Source organism: Furipterus horrens, unplaced genomic scaffold (genome assembly GCF_987537825.1).
Source record: "Furipterus horrens unplaced genomic scaffold, mFurHor1.1.pri manual_scaffold_10, whole genome shotgun sequence".
NCBI lineage: Eukaryota > Metazoa > Chordata > Mammalia > Chiroptera > Furipteridae > Furipterus > Furipterus horrens.
Window position 1 is genome coordinate 35,480,384 of NW_028327180.1, and position 20,887 is coordinate 35,501,270.

Here is a 20,887-nt window from a genome sequence, read left to right on the forward strand (position 1 = left end):
GTATGTTTAGTCCATAGAGTTTGGATTCACCATTGTCTCCTTTGTGTCCAACTTTGTATTTAGTGCTCAAAGGGGGAAAAAAAGTACAAGACATCATTAATGTTCACACACACACAAAAAAAAATTAGCTAGTCGGTAAGACAAACACCCATAGAAGAAATGATTCATCAGCAGGATAGTCCTATATTGCACAGTGTGCAACTACCATAAAATCCTAAATTGTACAGTGCAGGCCATTCATAAATAGAAAAGCTCAAAATAAAGTGTTAATGAGATGTACGAAAGAATTCAGAGTGAGCAAATGTGCTCACAGATTTGAAAAAGGATCTGAACATTATTTTCTTACAAGTTAGTCCGTGGTGTATTAAGATAGTTAAGTTATTTAAGATATAAAACTCGTAGTCATTTTGTTGGATCTTTTTATAGTCTCGTAACACCAGAATTTACCTGTTAAGCATGCATTCATGTACGTGCAAAATGTTAACTTTCATTTTTAAAACTAAGAAAATGAATTCAGTAAAAAGGATGAATTATTTAATAAATGGTGTTGGGAAAATTAGGTAGCTATCTGAAAAAATATCTAGTAGGATAGAAGTTTTTATGAAATCAAAGGACACCATTTAATTACTCAAAGAAAACATAGGAATGGAGGGCTTTGTATTTTATAATACCCAAAAACCATAAAATACATACAATTTAAATTCTTGCTTTATTCATTGTATATATAATACTTATATGTATTTTATAAGCAAGAATAAAGAAAGCTAGATTTTAAAATATGACTATAAAAATTAAAATTTTCTCTATAAAAAAAGAATGCCATAAATATATCCAAACAGTAAACAGGGAAAACACATATTGCCAATGAAGGACTAATTTCCTTATTTTTTAAAAACCTCCTATAAATCTATATTATGAAAAGAAAAGGAAAAAAAGACCAAAAAGCCAGCAGAAAAAAGAGCAAAGGAAATGAACGAGAAGTTTACAGAAAGAAATGTAGATGTTTCTAAAATATGTAAGATGCTTAGTCTCACTATGTCCTGCTATCTTTCATGGCTCAGATTGACTGATAAATTTTTAAATAATGGTCTATATTAGTGAGAGTGTAAAGAAACAAGCACTTTCACATATTGTTGATAAGTAAATTGGTACAACCACCATGGGAAACAATTTGGAAGTATTACATTTTTAAATAAATATTCCCTTTGACCTAGTAATTTCACTCCTTGGAATTTGTCTGATGAGTATACTTCCAACTATGCAAAGTTACATCTGTGTAAGAATATTACAGCATTTTTTGTGATCGCAAAAGTTTGGAAACAATGGAAATGTCCACCATTAGGAGACTAATTAAATAAATTGCAGCAGTCTCTGAGATATATAATCAGTGAAAAAAGCAAAGGTGCAGGATTGTCCTACCCCTTTGGAAAGATGAAAATATATATATTTGTTAATATAGGCCTAGCATATTTCTGGAATGACATACAAGAAGCTGATAGCAATGGCTATATCCAGGGAGGAAAGTGAGTGACTAAAGGACAGGGATGAGGGAGACTTCCTTTTTACTCTGTGCCCCTTTGTAGCTTTGAATTTAGTATTAATGTATATGTATTACTTATTCTAGAAATGAAACAGTTTTTTTTTAAAATATAGCAGGCCCTGGCTGGGTCACTCAGTTGCTTAGAGTGTCCTCCCCATACACCAAGGTTGCAGGTTTGATCCCTGGTTAGGGCACATACAAGAATCAACCAATGAATGGATCAATAAGTGGAACAACAAGTTGATGGTTCTCTCTCTCTCTCTCTCTCTCTCTCTCTCTCTCTCTCTCTCTCATTTTCTTTCTCTGTAAAATTAAAAATAGCAGTCAATAGGGGGGAGGGGAGAGGGAGAGAAGGGGGATAAGTAAGGGAAGGGATTAGTCGAAGAACCCGTATAAAAGACTCATGGACATGGACAACGGGGAGGGATATGATTGCGGGAGAGGGGGTGGGTTGGGTGGGGGAGAGAAATTAGGGGAAAAGGGGACAACTGTAATTGAAAAACCAAAATTAAAAATAAATAAATAAATAAAATAAAAAGAGCATAGCATTTTTAATGTCCAGTAATAAAACAGTAATATATAGCCATGTGATTATTTATTATGTAGCTATTAGAAAACATGATTTGGAAGAAAAAATATACTCAGAATATGTAAAATGAAGAAAGCATGATTTTAAATTGTATGTAGAATTTCCCAATTTTGTTTCATGCATGCCAGAAGAAAGGAAGGAAGGAAGGAAGGAAAAATGGAAAGAGAAGAGCTCTACCAGGTTGTTAATAGTGGTCATCTTTGATTGTTGAGGTTATGTGTATTGTTTTTCTTTAAACTTCTCAGAAGTTTCCAAGTTTTCCACATGAGAATGGTATCATTCAGGGAAAACATTTGAAATGGCTGTTACTATAATTTTATGGACACCATATGTCAATCTCGCAAGATTTTGGCATTATATTTATTCCCAGTACTGACTGTGAGAAAGACACAGATGGTTATTCTTCATTTAGGTTTAAAGTAAAGAATAAATTCATTGCACTAAAATGAGCTTAGAGCTGTTTCGGATATGGGGTGGGAGGCATTTATAGATTTGAAAGCTCCTATCTACCCTTCAATTCTCCTCATTCCTCTACTGTAAACAAACAAAAAACTTATCTATCCTGGGAGAAAAAGCCCAATTTAATTAAATACCCAGGTCTAAATAATATCAGAAGAAGGATGAGAATGAGAATTCAGAAATTTTTCTTTCCGCCCCCTCCCTCCAAAACCTCAACTCTCCATTGGATTCTGAGTTAATTGACATGTAGGGATTAAGACTGGTGTTCATTCTGGGTTAAACAAAGTACACATAGTTTCTGTTCCTGCCTGGGGGCTCTATCAAATTCTCTAAACTTTTTTCTCCTTTCAGCCCTGAACCTCTTATTTCTTCTTATTGTGCCCTTCTCTCGCCTGCATGTATCATGTTCAGCACACAAAACAGTGCTAAACATTGTAGGAACTCAATACATGGTATATGGAAGGAGGGAGGAAGAGCAGTGATAGATAAATGAATGTATGGATAGCAAGGCCCATTATAGAGTGTTCTGTTTATATAACTTTTTTTGGTGTCCAAAATTATTAATAGTTAATCTTGAAAAAGAGGCTAGTTTTCCAAGGATGAAATGTGGGTTTGAAGATTACCAGTTATCTTCGCAAATTCTTACAGCTGAGACATAATATATAAACTTGACCCTAGTTTCCAGCAAGACATACTCAAAACCTGAAATAAATTATTGTAAATACTGCTACACACAATAGAGTCATTTCCACTATATGCTGGATGTGATTCTATGGAAAATGAATGTAAAGGACAAATACTTTGTGCTTTATGGAATCGTAAGGCTATGTAGCACACACTATATAATACCAGTATTTGCATTCTGTTTATAAAATTTATATTTAGTTTAATCACAAGAATGGAGGGAAAACAGATGCATAGCATGAAAAAAGTAAACAATGTGCAAACCCAAGTTTCTATAAGCCTCATATAACTTCACATGAAATTCAGGAAACTTTAGAAAATTTCAAAGTCTATCAGAGCCTCAGTTTCCTCATTTGAAATATGAGAAAATTATATTTACTTCCTTCATTGCTATGACGATGGTTAATAGGTGCTCCATAAATATATGTTGCCTTGGATTCTAATACTGAATTAGAATTTAAAGAAAATTGTTCTGCATGAGTAGGAAGGAAAAGTTATCTAGGTTTCAGGGTGGCAGCTTAAAACCTAGAGAAAGTGGACATGTCAACTGAGTAGCTTCTTTCCCCCCCAACTATTGTTTTCCCAGGTGAGCTGGCACTGGAAGACCTTAACTGAGCTGGATCAACTCTGGATGCTCAAATGTTTACGGTTTAACTGGTACATCAATTTCTCTCCAACTCCCTTTGAGCAGGGTATATGGAAGAAGCATTACATTCAAATGGTGAAAGAACTTCGTGTTACTAAGCCTAAGGTAAATTTGGGGCAAAGAACAGCGAACTTACAAACATCTGCTATTTAGGAATTCTAGAACTAAGGCTAAGTGAACACACTTGAACTTGGAGAAGGGAGTTGGTTCAAAGGAAATAGACCATGGCTTCAAAAGTCTCCTTTTCTGAGAACTTAACAGCCCTTTTCAAGATATCCATTTCCATTGAGAGCCCTCATGTCACAATCCCAAACCCCAGTTCCACCCAGGAGGGAGGTCTGGACTATGAAGCTCCTCACTCTGGCCAGGTCCTGGATTTCCATATCCCTGACTCACACCCCTGACATTTCTGACTGTGGGACTCTGTGGGGAATGTCAGTATTTGTTAAGTATGGATCATCAGGTTCTACTTTACTAATTCAAATTTTCTATGATTCTTCTAGGTGAGCTGAAGTTTATTTTTATATCACTTATAAGGAAAGGTTTTCCAATACATTCATAATTAGGGAAGAGCACAGGGGCATACTAAAGTTCTTTTTAAGCTAGACGCTACCAATGTAATGCAGTTACATATAATCATTAAAAAGTAAATAATACAGGAATATTTTTTCTAGTGGCTTTCTATACATTATAACCAATGTTTATATTTATTCTTATAGTCACAAGTTAATTAGGTAGTTTATGGGAAATTTTTATGAGCCATTTATTTATGGCATGGTCTATACACATGCAGAGTTGTACCTCATTTTGTACAATAAATGATTTCCTAAAAAATTATATGGAAATTAAATTTTTTAATGATTTTTAAAACCACAGGGGTATCATATTCTATGAAAAAGCTGCAGTGAATCCTTTTAAAATTGAAGCATCCTCTTGAAATAAGAATAGTCAACTTCTCAACTGCTCATTTAGGTTAGTTTTATTGTGTTTTCTGAAAGTAGAATCCAGTTACATTTAATATAGTAATAAACTATGCATAATTAATATTGTCACAATTGCAATAATAAAACTAATCTCTCTGATTTCAGTAATTGGTATGCGCCATGAGGATTTCTTTAAAAAAAATTTAAACTGCAGTGATAGAAAAGTTACTTTCAAAATTACCACAGCTATGACATCTTTTCTCATAAGGCTCTTGCGTTTCATTCTCAGTTGTGGGCAGGGAATGGCATTCAGTAGCTGAAGCCTGGGCTGTTCTGGGGCAGAGGGGACAAAAGTGATTAGCCAACTTGTAGAATGAAAAGAGGTTCTGATATTTTATATAAAATTGATTTCAATGTTTTGTCTTCAACAATATCTTTTTTCCAAAAACCATTTCTGCATAACTATATTTAAAATAATGACTAGTTCTGATGCAAGAAAATGTCCACTTCTTTGATGAATATTAAATTTCTGAAGGGAATACTTTGTTGTATTAAACTTGAGTTTTCTGTTAAAGAAATAAACATAAATTAGAAAGACAAAGGTTAATAAAATCAACTAATAATTCTATTTCATAGTCAGAAAAACTGAAGTTATAAAGCCATCTGACTAACATTAATAAAGTTAACTATGGTTTTAAAGTCAACTGTCAGCACTGCCTTGAATAATTGTGTATTGATAATTCCCTGTGAGAGTGTTTAATGATGGTGCACACAGGCAAACACAAGAGTAGAGCGTAATTTACCTTCCCTTAAGCACCATCACCATCTCCTTTCCCCCAATACTTTGTATCTGGCATGAAAACATTTTTAAAGCAGTTGGCAGTTGGTTAATACTAGTTACCCCAACCTTAAAGTGAGAGAACTGGACTAGAATGATCTTTTTAACTGTCTGTAAGGCCACCTTGTCTGCTCCAAGAAACATAATTTCAAAAAGTCTTAATCTACCTGGCTGCTGTGGCTCAGTGGATTGAGCGTCGGCCTGCAAGCCAAGTGTTGCTGGTTCGATTCCCAGTCAGGGCACATGACTAGGTTGCAAGTCAGGTCCCCAGTTGGGGGCGCAAGTGAGAGGCAACCACACAGTGATGTTTCTCTACCTCTCTTTCTCCTTTCCCCTCTCTCTAAAAATAAATAAATAAACAAACAAATAAATAAATTATTTTTTAAAAAAAGTCTTAATCTAGAAAAAGAAGAGTGAGTTAAACCCAAATTAGATAGAAGGAAGAAATAATAAAGAGCTGAGATTAATGAAATTGAAAACAGATAAACAATAGAGAAAAATCAATGAAACCACAGCTGCTTCTTTGAAAACATAAATAAGATTGATAAATTTCCAGCTAGACTAATCCAGGAAAAAAGTGACAACACATCATAAATGACTAGTAGCAGGGATGCAAGAGACAGGCATCACTACAGATCCTGCAGACATTAGAAGGATAATGAGAGAATATTATGAACAATTCCACGTCCCTAAATTCAACAGCCTAGATGAAATGGACAATCATTGGAAACTGCAAATTACCAAAACAATCTCAATAAGAAATAGAAAACATGAACAAATCTTTATCAATTTAAAAATTGAATTCCTATACTTACCTGGCAGGGGAGATACCATGATCATGAAGGTGGTTTTCCCAGGGCGAGGTTTATCCATTGCACTTCGGATGTGCTGACCAGTGCGATTTCCCCAGATGTGAGAAACTCTGCTGCATAATTTGTTGTAGTAGGGGACTGGACTGCGTTTGTTCTCTCTCCTGAAAAAATAAATTAAGTTTCTAATTTTAAAACTTTTCACAAAACTTCAGACTCTGATAGCTTCGTTAGTGAAATTTATCACACATTTAGGGAAGAGATACCAACTTTACTATACATAAACTCTTTCAGAAAATAGAGGAAGATAAAGATTTTACAAGAAAACAAAATAAGACCATAGATCAATATCCCTCATGAACACAGATATAAAATTAAAAAATATATATTAGTCAATTAAATCCAGAAATATATGATATATTATAATCAAATGGGATATATCCAAAGCGAGTAAGGCTGTCATAATAATAAAAAATCAGTTGTGCCCATTTTGGCAACACATGTACTAAACGGAATGATACAGAGAAGATCAACACAGCCCTTGTGCAAGGATGACATGCAAATTTGTGGAATGTTAAAAAAAAATAACAATGTAAATCACAGAATAAAAGAGAAAAGATTTGTGATCATTTCAATATAGGCAAACAAGAGTATTTAACAAAAAAATCAGCTTACATTCATTGTTTTAAAAATTCTCAAAAAGACTAGGTGAACAAAAGTTTTGTTTACTTAACACAGAAGAGTCATCACAGTTTTCATTATTACCTAGTATGTTAAAGTGTCAAGCATTTTATATTTTTCAGAATTAGCGAAGTTTATTTTTATGTAATTACTATCATTTATGCCTGAAGTTTTCCGCCTGAAATTGATTTTTATTATTATGTATTATTTGTTCCCAGTAGTATTTTTAAATACTTAAAAAAAAACCCTCACCTGAGGATATGTTTATGGATTTGAGAGAGAGAGGAAGGGGAAGAAGGGAAGGGGGTGAGAGAGAGAAAGAGAGAGACGTGGATGTGAGAGAAACATTAATTGGTTGCCTCCCATGTGCACCCTGACTGGAGATGAAACCAGCAACCTAGGTATGTACACCGACCAGGGATCACACCCACAACCTTTTGGTGCATGGCACGATGTTCCAAAGTGATTGAACCACCTGGCCGAACCACCCAGCCAGAACCCCAGTAGTATTAAACTAGACTTCCACCAGCAAAAGCAGACAGATTTCGTGCAGTATCAGCTCAGAAAAATTAAATGAATGTCTATTCTAAATGAGACCCGCACAAATTATTGAGTAGTAAACCAATAATGAGCTATCAGTTATGTAAATATAAAATGTCTTCTTAACCTACCAGATTACAATCATCCATTAAATGAATAAATATTTTTTTAAACTGTTATGTGCTGCGTGCTGTGAGTGGAATGATCCTAATCATGCTTTCAAGGAGCCCAGTCTAGTGGCCTAGGACACAGACAAATAAATGAGCACTAATAGCAATATACACAGAGAGCCCTTGAAACAAGAATAAGAAACTAACTGATTCTGCTTGGAGGGCCTGGGGAATTTCTTAATTTTCACAAGCAATTCAAGCAAACCAATTCACCAAGCAAAGCTTCCCTAATCTCTTAAAGAACAGAAAGTAAGCCTTTAATGGCTTCTCAACATACCAATACCATTTCCCTTAGGCTACAACCACATTAAAACCTTATGAATTTCATGCACACAAAAATAGACTTTCAATTTGGGAAATTAAAGCAAAAGTATTTTAGGGGAGCAGATGAGGTTTCGATAACTGATATAATCTATAGACTACCCCTACATAACTTAAAATTGTATGAGATGTAGGTAATTAGGACTGGAGTACTTTTTTTAATGTATACTTTTTATGAATAAATTATTAGCAATTGTGGAAAAACTATATAATGATGTGGTAGAGGAGATGGCAGCACAGGGCAGAGAGATTCAGTACGTGGACTTGAAGCAAGACAGTCCTGGATTCAAATTCTGACCTGTATCTTAATAGTTATGTATGTTGGGCCAATTAATTGGTTTTTCCTGTGTTCAGTTTCCTCCTCCTTTTTTTTTTACAATATTTTAATCCTCACCTGAGGATATGTTTATTGATTTGAGAGAGAGAAGAAGGGACAGGGAGAGAGAGAGAAACATCAGTTGGTTGTCTCCTGCATGGGGATCAAACTCACAACCTTTTGGTGTATGGGATGGCACTCCAATCAACTGAGCCACCCGGCAAGGGTCAGTTTTCTCTTCTTTAAAATGGGAGTAGTAATTACCTTTTAGAGTTATTGTGAAGGTTAAATAAAATAATGCATGAAAGCTTCCCAAGACAGTGACTGGCACAAACATAGCAAGGTACCCCAGGGTTGACGGCTGGTGTAATTATTGTCACCATTATCATTACTAATGTGGTGCTGATGACAATATTCTTTGTTATTTTTTTAAAGATTTTATTTATTTGTTTTTAGAGAGGGGAAAAGGAAGAGAGAAAGAGTGAAACATCAATGTGTGGTTGCCTCTCGCACGCCCCCAGCTGGACACGAGGCCCTGCAACCCAGGCATGTGCCCTGACTGGGGGATCTAACCAGGATCCTTTGGTTCGTAGGCCAGCACTCAATGTATTGAGCCACACCAGCCAGGGCAATGACATTCTTTGTTTTATTATTGTTGTTATTAGTGTGTCAAGAACAGAAATAATTAATTTTCTTCCTCTAGACACCTCCAAAAGATGGGTTTGTGATTGCTGATGTTCAACCAGTCACAGGCAGTTCTCCAGAGGAAAAGTCTCCTTCATCAACCTTCCGACCTTCTTCCTCTTTAAGAAAGAAGAATCACCCAGGGGAGAAAGAACTCCCACCCTGGCGATCCTCTGACAAGCATCCAACTGATATCATTCGCTTCAATTACCTGGATAACTGTGAGCCTATCAAGCAGATTTGGCAAGGGTGAGAAGCTCCATGCATTTCTTCATTTGTATGCTTTTAGAAAAAATTTGCTGGCACTTCAACATATGAAAAGATGAAAATAGAACTTACTGTGAAAATACAAGTGCTTTTCCATACATAGAAGTAAAGAGTAATTGAAAAGTAAAGAAACTGCCTGTTATTGGTAAATTAGCCCTGTTCCTTAGGATTTTGTTTGTATTTTTTAGTTGTAATGGCTTCCCATTACAGCTTCTTTTAATATTAAAAAAACTTGTTTTACTTATTGATTTGAGAGAGAGGAAGGAGCAGAGAGAGGGAGAGAGAGAAACATCGATTTGTTTTTCCATGAATTTATGCATTCATTGGTTGATTCTTATATGTGCCCTGACCAGGGATCGAACACACAACCTTGTTGTATGGGGAGGATGTTCTAACCAACTGAGCTACCTGGCCAGGGCTTTAAAAAATATTTCAGTACCTCAGATTTTAATCCAGGACCTTAGGGTTTATTCTAGTCTTTTCCTTTTTCCATATTTGTCCCTCCCTGCTCTAACTGAGAAACCTGGCTCTCATTTTATTTATTGTTTACTGTGTAGATTATATTTCTTATATAGTATAGATTATACAGTTCAGCCTTGAACAACTCCAGCTTTAGGGGCGCCAACCTCCATACTGTTCAAATCCACATACTATATAAGTTTTGACTCTCCAAAAACTTAACTACAGTTGGCCCTCTGCATCGATGGATTCAATTAACCGTGGATCAAAAACAGTGCTTTCCATCTGTGGTTGGGAATGTGAAAATACTCTTCTCAATGTGTGGTTGGTTGAATCCTTGGATGAGAAACCTATGAATATGAAGGGCTGACTGTATTTATTGAAAAAAAAAAATCCGTCTATAAGTAGACCCACGCAGTTCAAACCCTTCTTGTTCAAGGGTCAACTGTATATACATATATAATTTTGATATGTATTATATGTACATATAAAAATTTATATAAAAATTGTGTTATGATTACATAATACATAAATATACAGAGTATATATTTACTTACAAATTCCAAAAGCAATATACCATGCCGTTATTAAAACAAATTTCCAACCAAAATTCAATATTTGTGTATGGTTCTGTTTGCCTTCAGTCTGAGCATATGTACGCATAATACTGTGTTCAGAAGTTATGTGGTTAGGTTAATACCTCTGTCACTGGAGGTAGGTTACATGGTTCTAAAGTTAAAGCTATATGAAAGTATACAAAAAATGTATAAAAGATATGCTCAGCCCTGGCTGGTGTGGCTCAGTGGATTGAGTGCCTCCTCATGAACTGAAAGGTCGCCAGTTTGATTCCCAGACACATGCCTGGGTTGTGGGCCAGGTCCCCAGTTGGGGGTGCGCGAGAGGCAACTGATCTATGTTTCTCTCTCGCACATCAATGTTTCTCTCCCCCTCTTTCTCCCTTCCTTCCCTCTCTCTAAAAATAAATAAAATATATATTTTTTAAAGTATGCTCAGAGAAATACCAACACCTATCTCTTCCACGCTATTCCTACCCTGTTATCTTTTCCAGTCTATTCCCACTAACAAATCTCATTAGTTTCTGGTTTATCCTTACAGGGTTGCTTTTTACACAGAGTTACAAGATATATCACTTTTCAACTATCTGATTGGCAAAACTTTAAAGTGTGACGGTATGTTCTGTTAGTGATGCTGTGAGAAAACGCTGATAGGATTTACTCATTGCTGGTGAGAATATAAATTGGCACAAACCTTATTGAGGGAAGTTGACAATATCCAATACAAATACATATGCATTTACATTTTGACCCAGCAACCCCACATCTGAAAATCAATGTTTAAAATACCAGAAATACATCTGCACAAGGATATTTATTGCAGCATTGCTTATGATTTTAAAATATTGGAAATAACTTAAGTGCTTATACAGAGGAGAGTGTTTGTTGAATAAATTGTGTATGGTGCATTCACACAATGGAGCAGTAGGCAACTGTAAAAGGGAATGAGGAAGATCTCTATGAACAGATAAGGAATGATGTCCAGGGTACCTTGTTAAATGAGTAAAGCAAATTGCAAGAGTATCTATAATATGCGACCCATAGTATAAAAAGAAAAGAAAGTAAGAAAGTAGAGATCTGTATTGATGTATACATATGCATCTGTTCATTTGTTAACACATGCATGCAAACACAACAGATAAACAAGAAATTAAGGAAACAGATTTTGAAATATTTGAGAATGTTTTAATACATCTGCCACATTTTTAGAATATATTTCAACAGATAAATATCAAGGCACCGTAGGATAGTGATAGGCTCTGGAGCCATACTGCTTGGGTTCAAATCTAGGCTCCTACACTTCTAGCTTGTGACCCCGAGGACTCCCTTAACCTCTCTGTGCCTCGGTTTAAAGTGGCAATAATAGTAATACCTAAGTCATAGGCTTCCTTCATCAAAATAGGCCAGATTCTTGATTCAGTCAATGTCATGGAGTGGGGAGGAAGTGTGAAAAATATTCTCTAGTATAAGAGACATATACTCAGTCTGAATCTAGATGGAATTTTGGTTCAAAAAAAGAAAGACTTTAATAAGCATTCTTAGGACAATTTGATATAGACTGAGTAGTAAATGATTTTAAATAATTATTGTTCATTTTCTAAAGTATGATGATACTAGTATGGTTAGGTAAGCAAATGTTTTATCTTAGGAGATGAGTGTTGAAGTATTTAGGGGTGAAGCATCTACAATTTACTTTCTTATGGTGTCACACACACAGACACACACACATAAATATAGTATTGTGTGTATGTATTGCATACATATATGTATCTATGCATATGGAGAGGAAGCAAAAGTAACAAAATATTATCAATTGTTGAATCTAGTTGGAGGATATATGAGTAATCACTGTACTATTCTTACAACTATTCTGTATGTTTGAAACTCTCCATTTGTCCTGTAGAGCTTCTCATCATCTGGGGAAATTTTTGAAAATTAAGCAGCAAGAAATATTCAGTAGAACTGATCTTTCAGAATAAAACCTTATAATGGAAGTTCAAGTATATACAAAAGTAGAGAGAATAGAACACCTGTGACCATCATCCAGCATTAACAGGGTTCAACTCATGACCAATCTGATTTCATTTATTCCTTTCATTTATTCCTTTCATTTATTCCTTATTCATTTATTCCTGCCCTTCCCTCGGGTTATTTCTGAGACAAATCCAAATGTCATATTTTTTTCATTTATACATATTTTAATGCATATCCTTAAAAATAGGCTCTATCTAAAAATCATAGCTTGATACCATATCAAATTTAAATCAATAAATGATTTCTTAATAGAATCAATCAAATATCAAGTCAGTTATCTGACTTCCTTGAATGTCTTATAAGTGATTTTTTTTCAAAGATTTTATTTACATACTTTTAGAGAGAGGGGAAGGGAGGGAGAAAAAGGTGGAAAGAAACATCAGTGTGCGACAGATGCATTGATTGGTTGCTTCTCACACACCTGCAGCTGGGGACCTGTCCCACAACCCAGGCATGTGCCTTGACTGGGAATTGAACTGGTGACCTTTTGGTTCTCAGGCTGGCACTCAATCCACTGAGCCACTCCAGCCAGGGCTGGTCACTCTTTTTTTGTGTGTGGTATTAGTGGCCATTGATTATCATTGCCTACATCATTATTTTAAATGAACTTTTTCTGGAAAGGGCCAGACAGCAAATACTTTGGGCTTTGTAGGACATATGTCACAACTGCTCCACTCTTCCTCTGAAGCCTGAAAAAAGCCATAGACAATATGCAAAAAATAAGCATGACTATATTCCAATAAAACTTTATTTACAAAAATAGGCATCAGGCTGCAGTTGACCTCAGGGCTGTGGTTTGCTCATTGCTGCCTTTTCCTAATATATATGATAGTTTTAGAAAATAAATACTAATATTAATATAAACAGTAGAATTACTGAAAACAACTTAAGATTCCTTTGCCTATGTTTTTGTCCTTAGAATATATTCTACTAAGAATATTTGGACAAGTTACGGTGTTAAAGTTCCATGAAGTAATTGTTCCATGTGGGCTAATGCCACCAACTGAATAGATAAGATCATTTGTTTCATTTTGTTTTTAGGTTTTGGGGATTCTCGGCCTTTGTTTAATTTTATAATTTTGAGAAAAATTGAGATGGTTCCAAAGTCAAATAAACAAAACAAAGTACATGTGGAGAAGTCTAGCTTCCATTCCTACCCTTCCATACTATTGCTTATGCCTTATTGGGTCACATGGGAATCCTGTTTTTCAAAATGTTATGGTATAATCCTTCCACTTGAAAAAAACATAAATACACACACACACACACACACACACACTTTTTTGAAATAAATAGTAGCATACAATATATACCACTTTATCCACTTTTCTTTCTTTCATGTAACAATATATCCTGGAGATCACTCCATAGTTGTATATAGAAATATTCTGCCGCCCCTCTTACAGCTTATAACACCCCATTGTGTGGGAGTGCCAGAGTTTATTCAACCAGTTCGTTATTGATAAACATTTGGTTTATTTCCAGTTGAGTGAAGAAAATCTTTTAAATCATAGGAGTAAAAAAATCAAATGGACAAAGTTAAAATGATTATTTGTAATTTTTCCAATGCTTTCCAACTTACAGAAGAAAGAAAAGACATGAAATGACCCCAGATTCCAGCCAACAGTTACATGATAAGAAAAATAAATTGCAGGACAGATCTAAGCTAAGAAAAGCGCAGTCACTGGTGAGTATTGCTTTCAAAAGATGCCCCACCATAATGCTAATGAAAATTGCTGGGGTCTAATCCTATTTGCAAAACTGAATTTGTTGTTGTTGCTTTTTTTCTTTTAATCAGAGTCATTAAGTGGTTTAAATCCTGGTCTCTGAAACTGACTGACAAGCTGTGTAACCTTGAAGATGCCCTTTGTTTAATCTCTGAGCCCCTGTTCTCTCATCTGTGTTTTAAAAAATGACTACATGAACTGATGTGTATGAATCTGCTTTGAGAACTATGCAATATAAAAGGAGCATTATTATCATTTTGTTCTTTCTTCTGCTATGAGTCTTCTGTGGGGTTTGGGAAGAGGGAGTTCTAGAAATTTCTCTACAGAAGTACCCTATCTATAGAGTGAAGGTTCCACTGACCTAAGAAAAAGGAACTCTGTTGATAGCTTCCCAGATACCAGTGGAATATGATTATAAAAGTGCATTTCAAGTAACTTCAGAAAAAGCGAGTTCAGAACTTTTCTTTCCCTAATGAAAAAAATAGTTAATTGACTACCTAAGAAAGCCAGTAATTGTGTCTAGGGACCATTATCGTCTCAGTTTTCCAAATTGGGGTTCTGTACCCCCAATGGATCCCTTTTAGCACATATGAGTCTTTGGTGCAAAATAGAAGGGAATAAAGGTAGAATTAAAAAAAAATATGTTATTAGTAAAGATTTAGGAAAAAAAGCTGAGGATACACACTCAAGGAAAATTAATATAAAATGGATGTCAAGTGGGAGAAGAAAAAGTGTGTACTCATGAATAAATCACTGTGATAGCTTTGCTTTTAAGCCCGATTACTTTCTGTTTAAATTTATTTTCAAGGGTTATTATGTTCAAAAAGAGAGAGAGAGAGAGAGAGAGAGATGAGCTTTTCAAAAAGGTCAGTTTGTATTCTGAGGGACCAATTTTCTGGGACTGGATGAGGCTTATCCAGGCAAATATACAAATGCCCAAGGGAATGGGGAGGCTTAAAGCAGAGCAGTAAAATTGTCCATGAAAACCATTAAGTGAAAAAAATAATTTTATGAGGCTTACCACACAGGCCATTCAGGCATGCTTTTGGTCTCCTGGCCCCTCCTAAGCCAGTAGAGGAGAAATCCGGGGGAGATCAGGGAACTGAAGGACAATAAAAGTTGATGGTGATGTCTGCTTACAAATTATCAGCACAGGCAAACCTTTCTCCAGCTTAAAAAATAAAACAACAACAGTGAAAATCAAAGGCTAAACAGAAGCCTTCCCCATGGGCTAGTGACATTAACCATCTGTCACATACTAGCAAGGCTTGCTTAAGTTAAAATATTTGTTATAAACTAAAAAATTTAAAAGTTGCTGCTAATGAAAGCTGAAGGGAAAACCAGGGCAAATTAACCAATGATAAAGAACAGTTAAGCTTTTAATAAATGAAGTGAATGACTGTATTGGTCTACTTGTATCGTTGATACAAACATACTAATTGCAATCACTATTTATGCCTAGTAGTTTTGCTAAGAAGCATAAGGCATTATTAAACTCTCCAAAGGATGCAATGATCTTTGATTGGGTAGGGGACCACGGGGTGAGTGTGGCTAAGGCCACCCCTCCAGGAGGTGGCAGTTTGCCCTCACTGTAGGCCACGTACCTCCTAGGAAAGAAGCAGCCTCCTAAGTGATGCAAAATGATTGAGACAAGGAAGAAACCGCTGGCCTGAGAGAAGAGGAAATGAGTATTGAGGAAACCCAGGGGAGCTAAGGAGAGTCAGTAGAGAATAGAACTCTGACAACTGCAGCTGTAGAGTTTGGCAGACACAGCCGAGGTGCAATTGCAATGGAAAAAATTACATGTTCGTTTGTTAGATAGTCCTCATATCATTCAGACAGGTTTCCCTAGGAAGATTTCAGGAGGAACTAGAGAAAAGGAAGCAGGCGAGGACGAGAGGGACAGACCCCTAAAGTCTGCCCAAGAGGGTCCTGACATCTGAACATGAGTATTCCTTGCCCCTCGGAAATAAAAAAATGGAGCATGTGATACTTGAAGAAGTTAAAGCTTTGTGAATGGAAGGACTGGAAGAGAGAAAAAGCACAGGAGTGTAACAGCACAGAGAAGATTCCTCAGGCTGTCTCTTCAGGGCTGTCGCCTTAGGCCACTGGGACCATCTTCACTTCGTGAGGGTCATGACTTAGAGCCTTCCACTAGCATTCTTAGAGAAACAGTTTCAAATCTATGCCTATTGCTGTGAGCTTATATGGTGTTTTCTGTTTTCTAATAGGTTTGAGTTTCCAGAGCCCGTCCCTGAAAAGGTACCTGATATCCGCTTAGTTTTCAGTTCTTGTGCTGCCTCGTTACAGCTGCTCCATTTAACCGCCTTTTGGTGTCAGTCACTGATGGAGGACGGGAATCAAGCCTAGATTTTCTCACTAATGCGTTACAAGTTTGCACATTGTTTATTGAAATTCTATGAATCTCAAGAAATGCCCCACTGTTAGTTATTATAAAATTCTGTACAGAACAAAGTAGTTTAAAAATATAAACACCACAGTAGAACCAGGTACCATTTTAATTAAGCTCCAGAGATCTTCCTATGTCATGTAAAGGTGTGAAAAAAAAAAACCCCACGTTTTTTAAATCATAACAGTTGGCCCCACAGTTCCTCTTTGGGAAGGGTGAGGAGGGAGCTGTCTCCTCGGGGAAAAGCAGAGCTGAAGCCGTTGATGAGCTTGTAGAGAAAGCTGACACCCTGAGGGCTCCAGTGCTGTGGGGCTCCTCCACGGAGGAGGGGAAACCTGCTCGGCTGGAGATTAGAGGATTTTGTTGTTTCTGCTCCAGCAGGGGAATAGGCTGGGGAGCAGAGGAACAGGGGCGGAAAGAGGAGAGAGAAGCTGAGATGAGGTAGGGGAGAGAGACAGGGAAGGTGTCAGGTAGTAATACTTCCCATTCCGATCAGACTTATTTGCTATTGCTGGGAAGTAAACCAAACCCTGCCTTCCGTCTCTATAGTAAATTCGACTCACTTGACACATGATAGCAAGATCTCAGAAGTCCAAAGGGCCGAGAAAACAAAAGCCCCTTGGGACAATTCACAGAAACCCAGGGTTTGGGCTTTAGACTTCCCAGGCCCTGGAATTGGACTCAGAGGACCCCGGCTGACATTGTGTTTCACATTCTATTTTTCTTTCTCCTACAAAGTAGAAAAACAAATACCTTTTGCCTCCCACCAGACTTTTGCTTTGGAGGTTAGGTGTCCTCACTTCTAGATTCTGATTTGGGCACGGATTTCAAAAAGCTTGCTAATTCAGAGCATTCATTGTACTACAAGTAACAAAAGCCTTTAATTGCCTGCTTGCTCTAATTGCTTTAGATAAGACCTTATCTTTTCCTGTGCTCTGCTAATTCCAGCCTCTGCAGTTACCTTCTTCACCTCTTTCCAGGGATCACTTGATTCTGATTATTCAAACTGCTTCTTTAAGCTTTCTCATTTTTTTCCCCCTCTCTGGGTCGAAGGGGAAGAAAAAAGGAATATACTCAAAAGTGATTCCTGGTTCCTGCCATGGAAAGAACGACAGTTTAAGAATCAGAAGACTCAGGTTTCTAGCCTTAGCTCTGCCATGCACGTCACACTCACACAGCCTCTTTGAGTTTTCATTTTTCCACGTGTAAAATGAGTTTGGATTCCAGCCTCTTCCTGGTCCATTCCAGGCTAACACCTGATCTCTGGACCCCACATTCACTCACCTCCCTCCTGACACCTGAGGGACAAGCTCTGACTAGGGTGACTTTACACAGAATAACCAATTGATCCATTAGTTTGTGAATCCTACTTATGAAGCATAAAAACAGGTTTCTGTCTGCCATCTTCTTCTTTGAACCTTAGAAAATATCATGAATTGAAACAGAAGAATTTGCAAACCAAAGCTATGCAGTGGTTTCCTTGCAGGCGGTCTTGAATCGACTTCCAGTTTTGCTGACCTCCCCAGGTGTTTGTTTTATCATGTTTGTGTGGTTTGGATGTGCAGAACTAAAAATATCTATAGGAGAGATCTTTCATTATTCAGTTCAATCAGTGAAATTCTTGAGAATCCCATGGGGAAGGAAGAATAAGGAAGAATATGGGCTTTGCAGTCAGAGGCACCTGAGTTCTTTTACTAAACTGTGCAATTAGGATTCGTTACTTAACTTCTCTGAGCCTCTGTTTCATCACCTGTTAAATGGGAGTAATGATTGTTGTCAGAACTAAATGCCAGGTATATATTAAGTACAATACATATTTGTGTTCTCCCACATTAAATACTGTACCATCTTATTTTTCACTTTGCTGACCAAGAGCAACAGGTTTGGGACTTTACCACAATTTTAGTAGCTCAGTGAGTCTGGCCAAGGTATTAACCTCTCAGAGACTTTGCTTCTTGTCTGTGAAATGGAATTAGTACAACACTGACCTCACAGGGTTTGGGGGGTGGGTGTGAAAAGCCGTTAGTTAACACAGTGCCTAGCTAAAAGCAAGCGTTCGGTAAATAGTAGCTATAGTGGTGATAGCGGTGGCAGCAACAATCAAAATCGCACCGAATCAGCAGCCTGAGACAGCCAGGGAAGAGGAGAACTAGCTGATGCTGAGCAGCTGCCGAGAGGCCTGAACGAGCTCTCCCACCTGTGGAACAAGCTGCTCTTTCTCACTTTGGCCTTCACTTCTCCCCAGCTTTCTTTATCTTTTCCCTTTGTCTTTTCTTCCTCTCACAGTTCTCTCTGTGTGAAACATGGTTGCATTCATAGCTGCACAAAATGGAAGCCAGATGTTTTCTTAGCCTGCCTGGCCTCTGTACGGTCCTGTGCACTCACCCTTCACCGAGAGGGAACAGTGAGTGTGCATTGCACTTAGTGCCACGAGTTCTGTGTCATGTGCAGTCCACTGCTTACTAACTACAGTGTTGGTTCTTAATTTTTGATACCTCGGAGGAGAAAAGGCTTTATTGCTAAGAATCCTGAGGGCAAAGGAAACTCTCAGGAAGGACCCCACTCAGAGTCTCTGCATTTCTCCTTTGTCTGTAAAAGAGCATAGTTAGCTTGTTCCGTCTTGTTGCCTCTTCTTTTATCAAGTTCTGATCATAAATTACCCTGGTGTTTCCAACAGGAGTGACTCTACCTGCTTCTCTTTCACTGAACATTTAGACTGGGGCCAAATAGCTACTTGTTTTTATTCAAGAGTTAAACAGCAACTATTTGACACAATTGCCTTCTTTTCAGGATCTACCAGAAGAGAACCTTGTTTATAAGTTATATATTATTAGTTATATGCATACTATTTATGCCATGTTTTAATCACTGTTACTACTGGGCTTGAAAATATCTATATGTATGTAGGATATGTATGTATAGCACTTAGTATTGTAATATAATATTTCATCACAAACTACAGTAGAAACCAATTTTCTGAGACATGGATGTTTTGAAATATGAGCTGGCAATCGATACTAACAACAACCATTCGAACTTTATGGCCTATGAATATTTTGCAACGCACTCCTACCTCACTTCACCTACTTGGGAGACTAAGTGGTGCCATCACATAACCTTGTATTTAAATTTCAAAACCCTGCCTAGAGTTGCTTAGCCTTCCTCTGCAGCTGACAGTTTTACCCCAAGCTTACTTAAAACAGGAACCAAGAACAGAGGCCTGTGGCTTCTTTAAGACTGTGTTGTTGATTATTTCTCCCTAATACCTTTCCTCTACTTCTCAGAGAAGCAGAGTGAACTAGGAAGAAAAGGGGGTACCCTCTCCATAGGTGCTGACCTACGCAGGGGCCCCCTAGGAGGGGGCCAAGCAGGTCTGAGCCTCGTTAGGGGCTCCTAGGAAGACAGGAGGATGGTTGGGGCCCTCCTCATAGAACTTTCCGATGGAAAAGTCCACGAAGCAGCTCCACCCTGGGGATTAAGCATCCGCTCAGCTGAGGCCAGAATGAGTGGTTGCCCCTCTTAACTCTCCTCTCAGAAGGACACCCCTTGTGGTGGACCCTCCCCAGCCATCTGTATCCCCAACGGTGGCCCTTACTTATTCCTCAGCCCCCAGCCGAAGCTTAGGCAAGTTACAGGGGGGAGTCAAAGCTGTATTTCTATGAGTAAAACAAACCAACAACAATAAAAAAATTCTGATTCATGATTTGCAAGCACAATAACCCATATTTACATACAGTTTTACCACATCACCCCTGATCTGAGAGTCATAATAAAGTGTTGAAGGTAGATTTTTTTTTTCAAGGGAGACATGGGTGGAGTCCCCTACAAAGTGTAGATTGTCACCTTCCTTACCTTTCTTTCCCATATCACAGGCTTGGGCAGATTAAGTGAAATAATGAATAGATGACTCAGCGCCATGCCCAGCAGTCAGGTATCTGTGATTATTATTGGCGGTGGCAGTGGTGTTTCTGGAAGCGTGACAGGCGCGTGGCAGGGCTCTAGTTGTTGATGCTGTTTTTTTCATATCCACATACTCCTTTACCTGATCTGTTTGTATCAATGACCATTTGCAAGTTTCTGCAAATAACATGAATGGAAAACAACAGAAAATCCAGCTGGGAGGGGCAGACACAGGGGTCGGTAGAAGCTGGCATATACAAGTTGTGCCCTATTGATAGCCCGTCTTAGGCCTGAGCCCTCTCTTTCCTGGGTGGG

At 37.5% G+C, this 20,887-nt stretch overlaps 1 protein-coding gene and 2 non-coding genes across 6 annotated transcripts in view; all 3 read left to right on the forward strand.

Annotated features, from left to right (window-relative positions):
* Positions 1-20,887, forward strand: part of FBXO16 (F-box protein 16) — a 45,664-nt gene that overhangs the window by 21,404 nt on the left and 3,373 nt on the right. For 2 of the 4 annotated variants that reach the window (XM_090288329.1, XM_090288330.1), the window contains 3 exons: positions 3,859-4,023; positions 9,220-9,449; positions 14,120-14,222. In XM_090288329.1, coding sequence (XP_090144455.1) covers positions 3,859-4,023; positions 9,220-9,449; positions 14,120-14,222 — 498 coding nt within the window. Of the gene's footprint in view, positions 1-3,858; positions 4,024-9,219; positions 9,450-14,119; positions 14,223-14,333; positions 14,522-20,887 lie in introns of those variants that run through there. The other 2 variants (XM_090288332.1, XM_090288331.1) reach the window with 2 other exon arrangements.
* Positions 6,487-6,655, forward strand: LOC149999494 (U1 spliceosomal RNA). The gene has a single exon (XR_016513802.1). It is a non-coding gene; the product is annotated as a U1 spliceosomal RNA (small nuclear RNA).
* Positions 6,970-7,074, forward strand: LOC149999495 (U6 spliceosomal RNA). Its single transcript, XR_016513777.1, has one exon. It is a non-coding gene; the product is annotated as a U6 spliceosomal RNA (small nuclear RNA).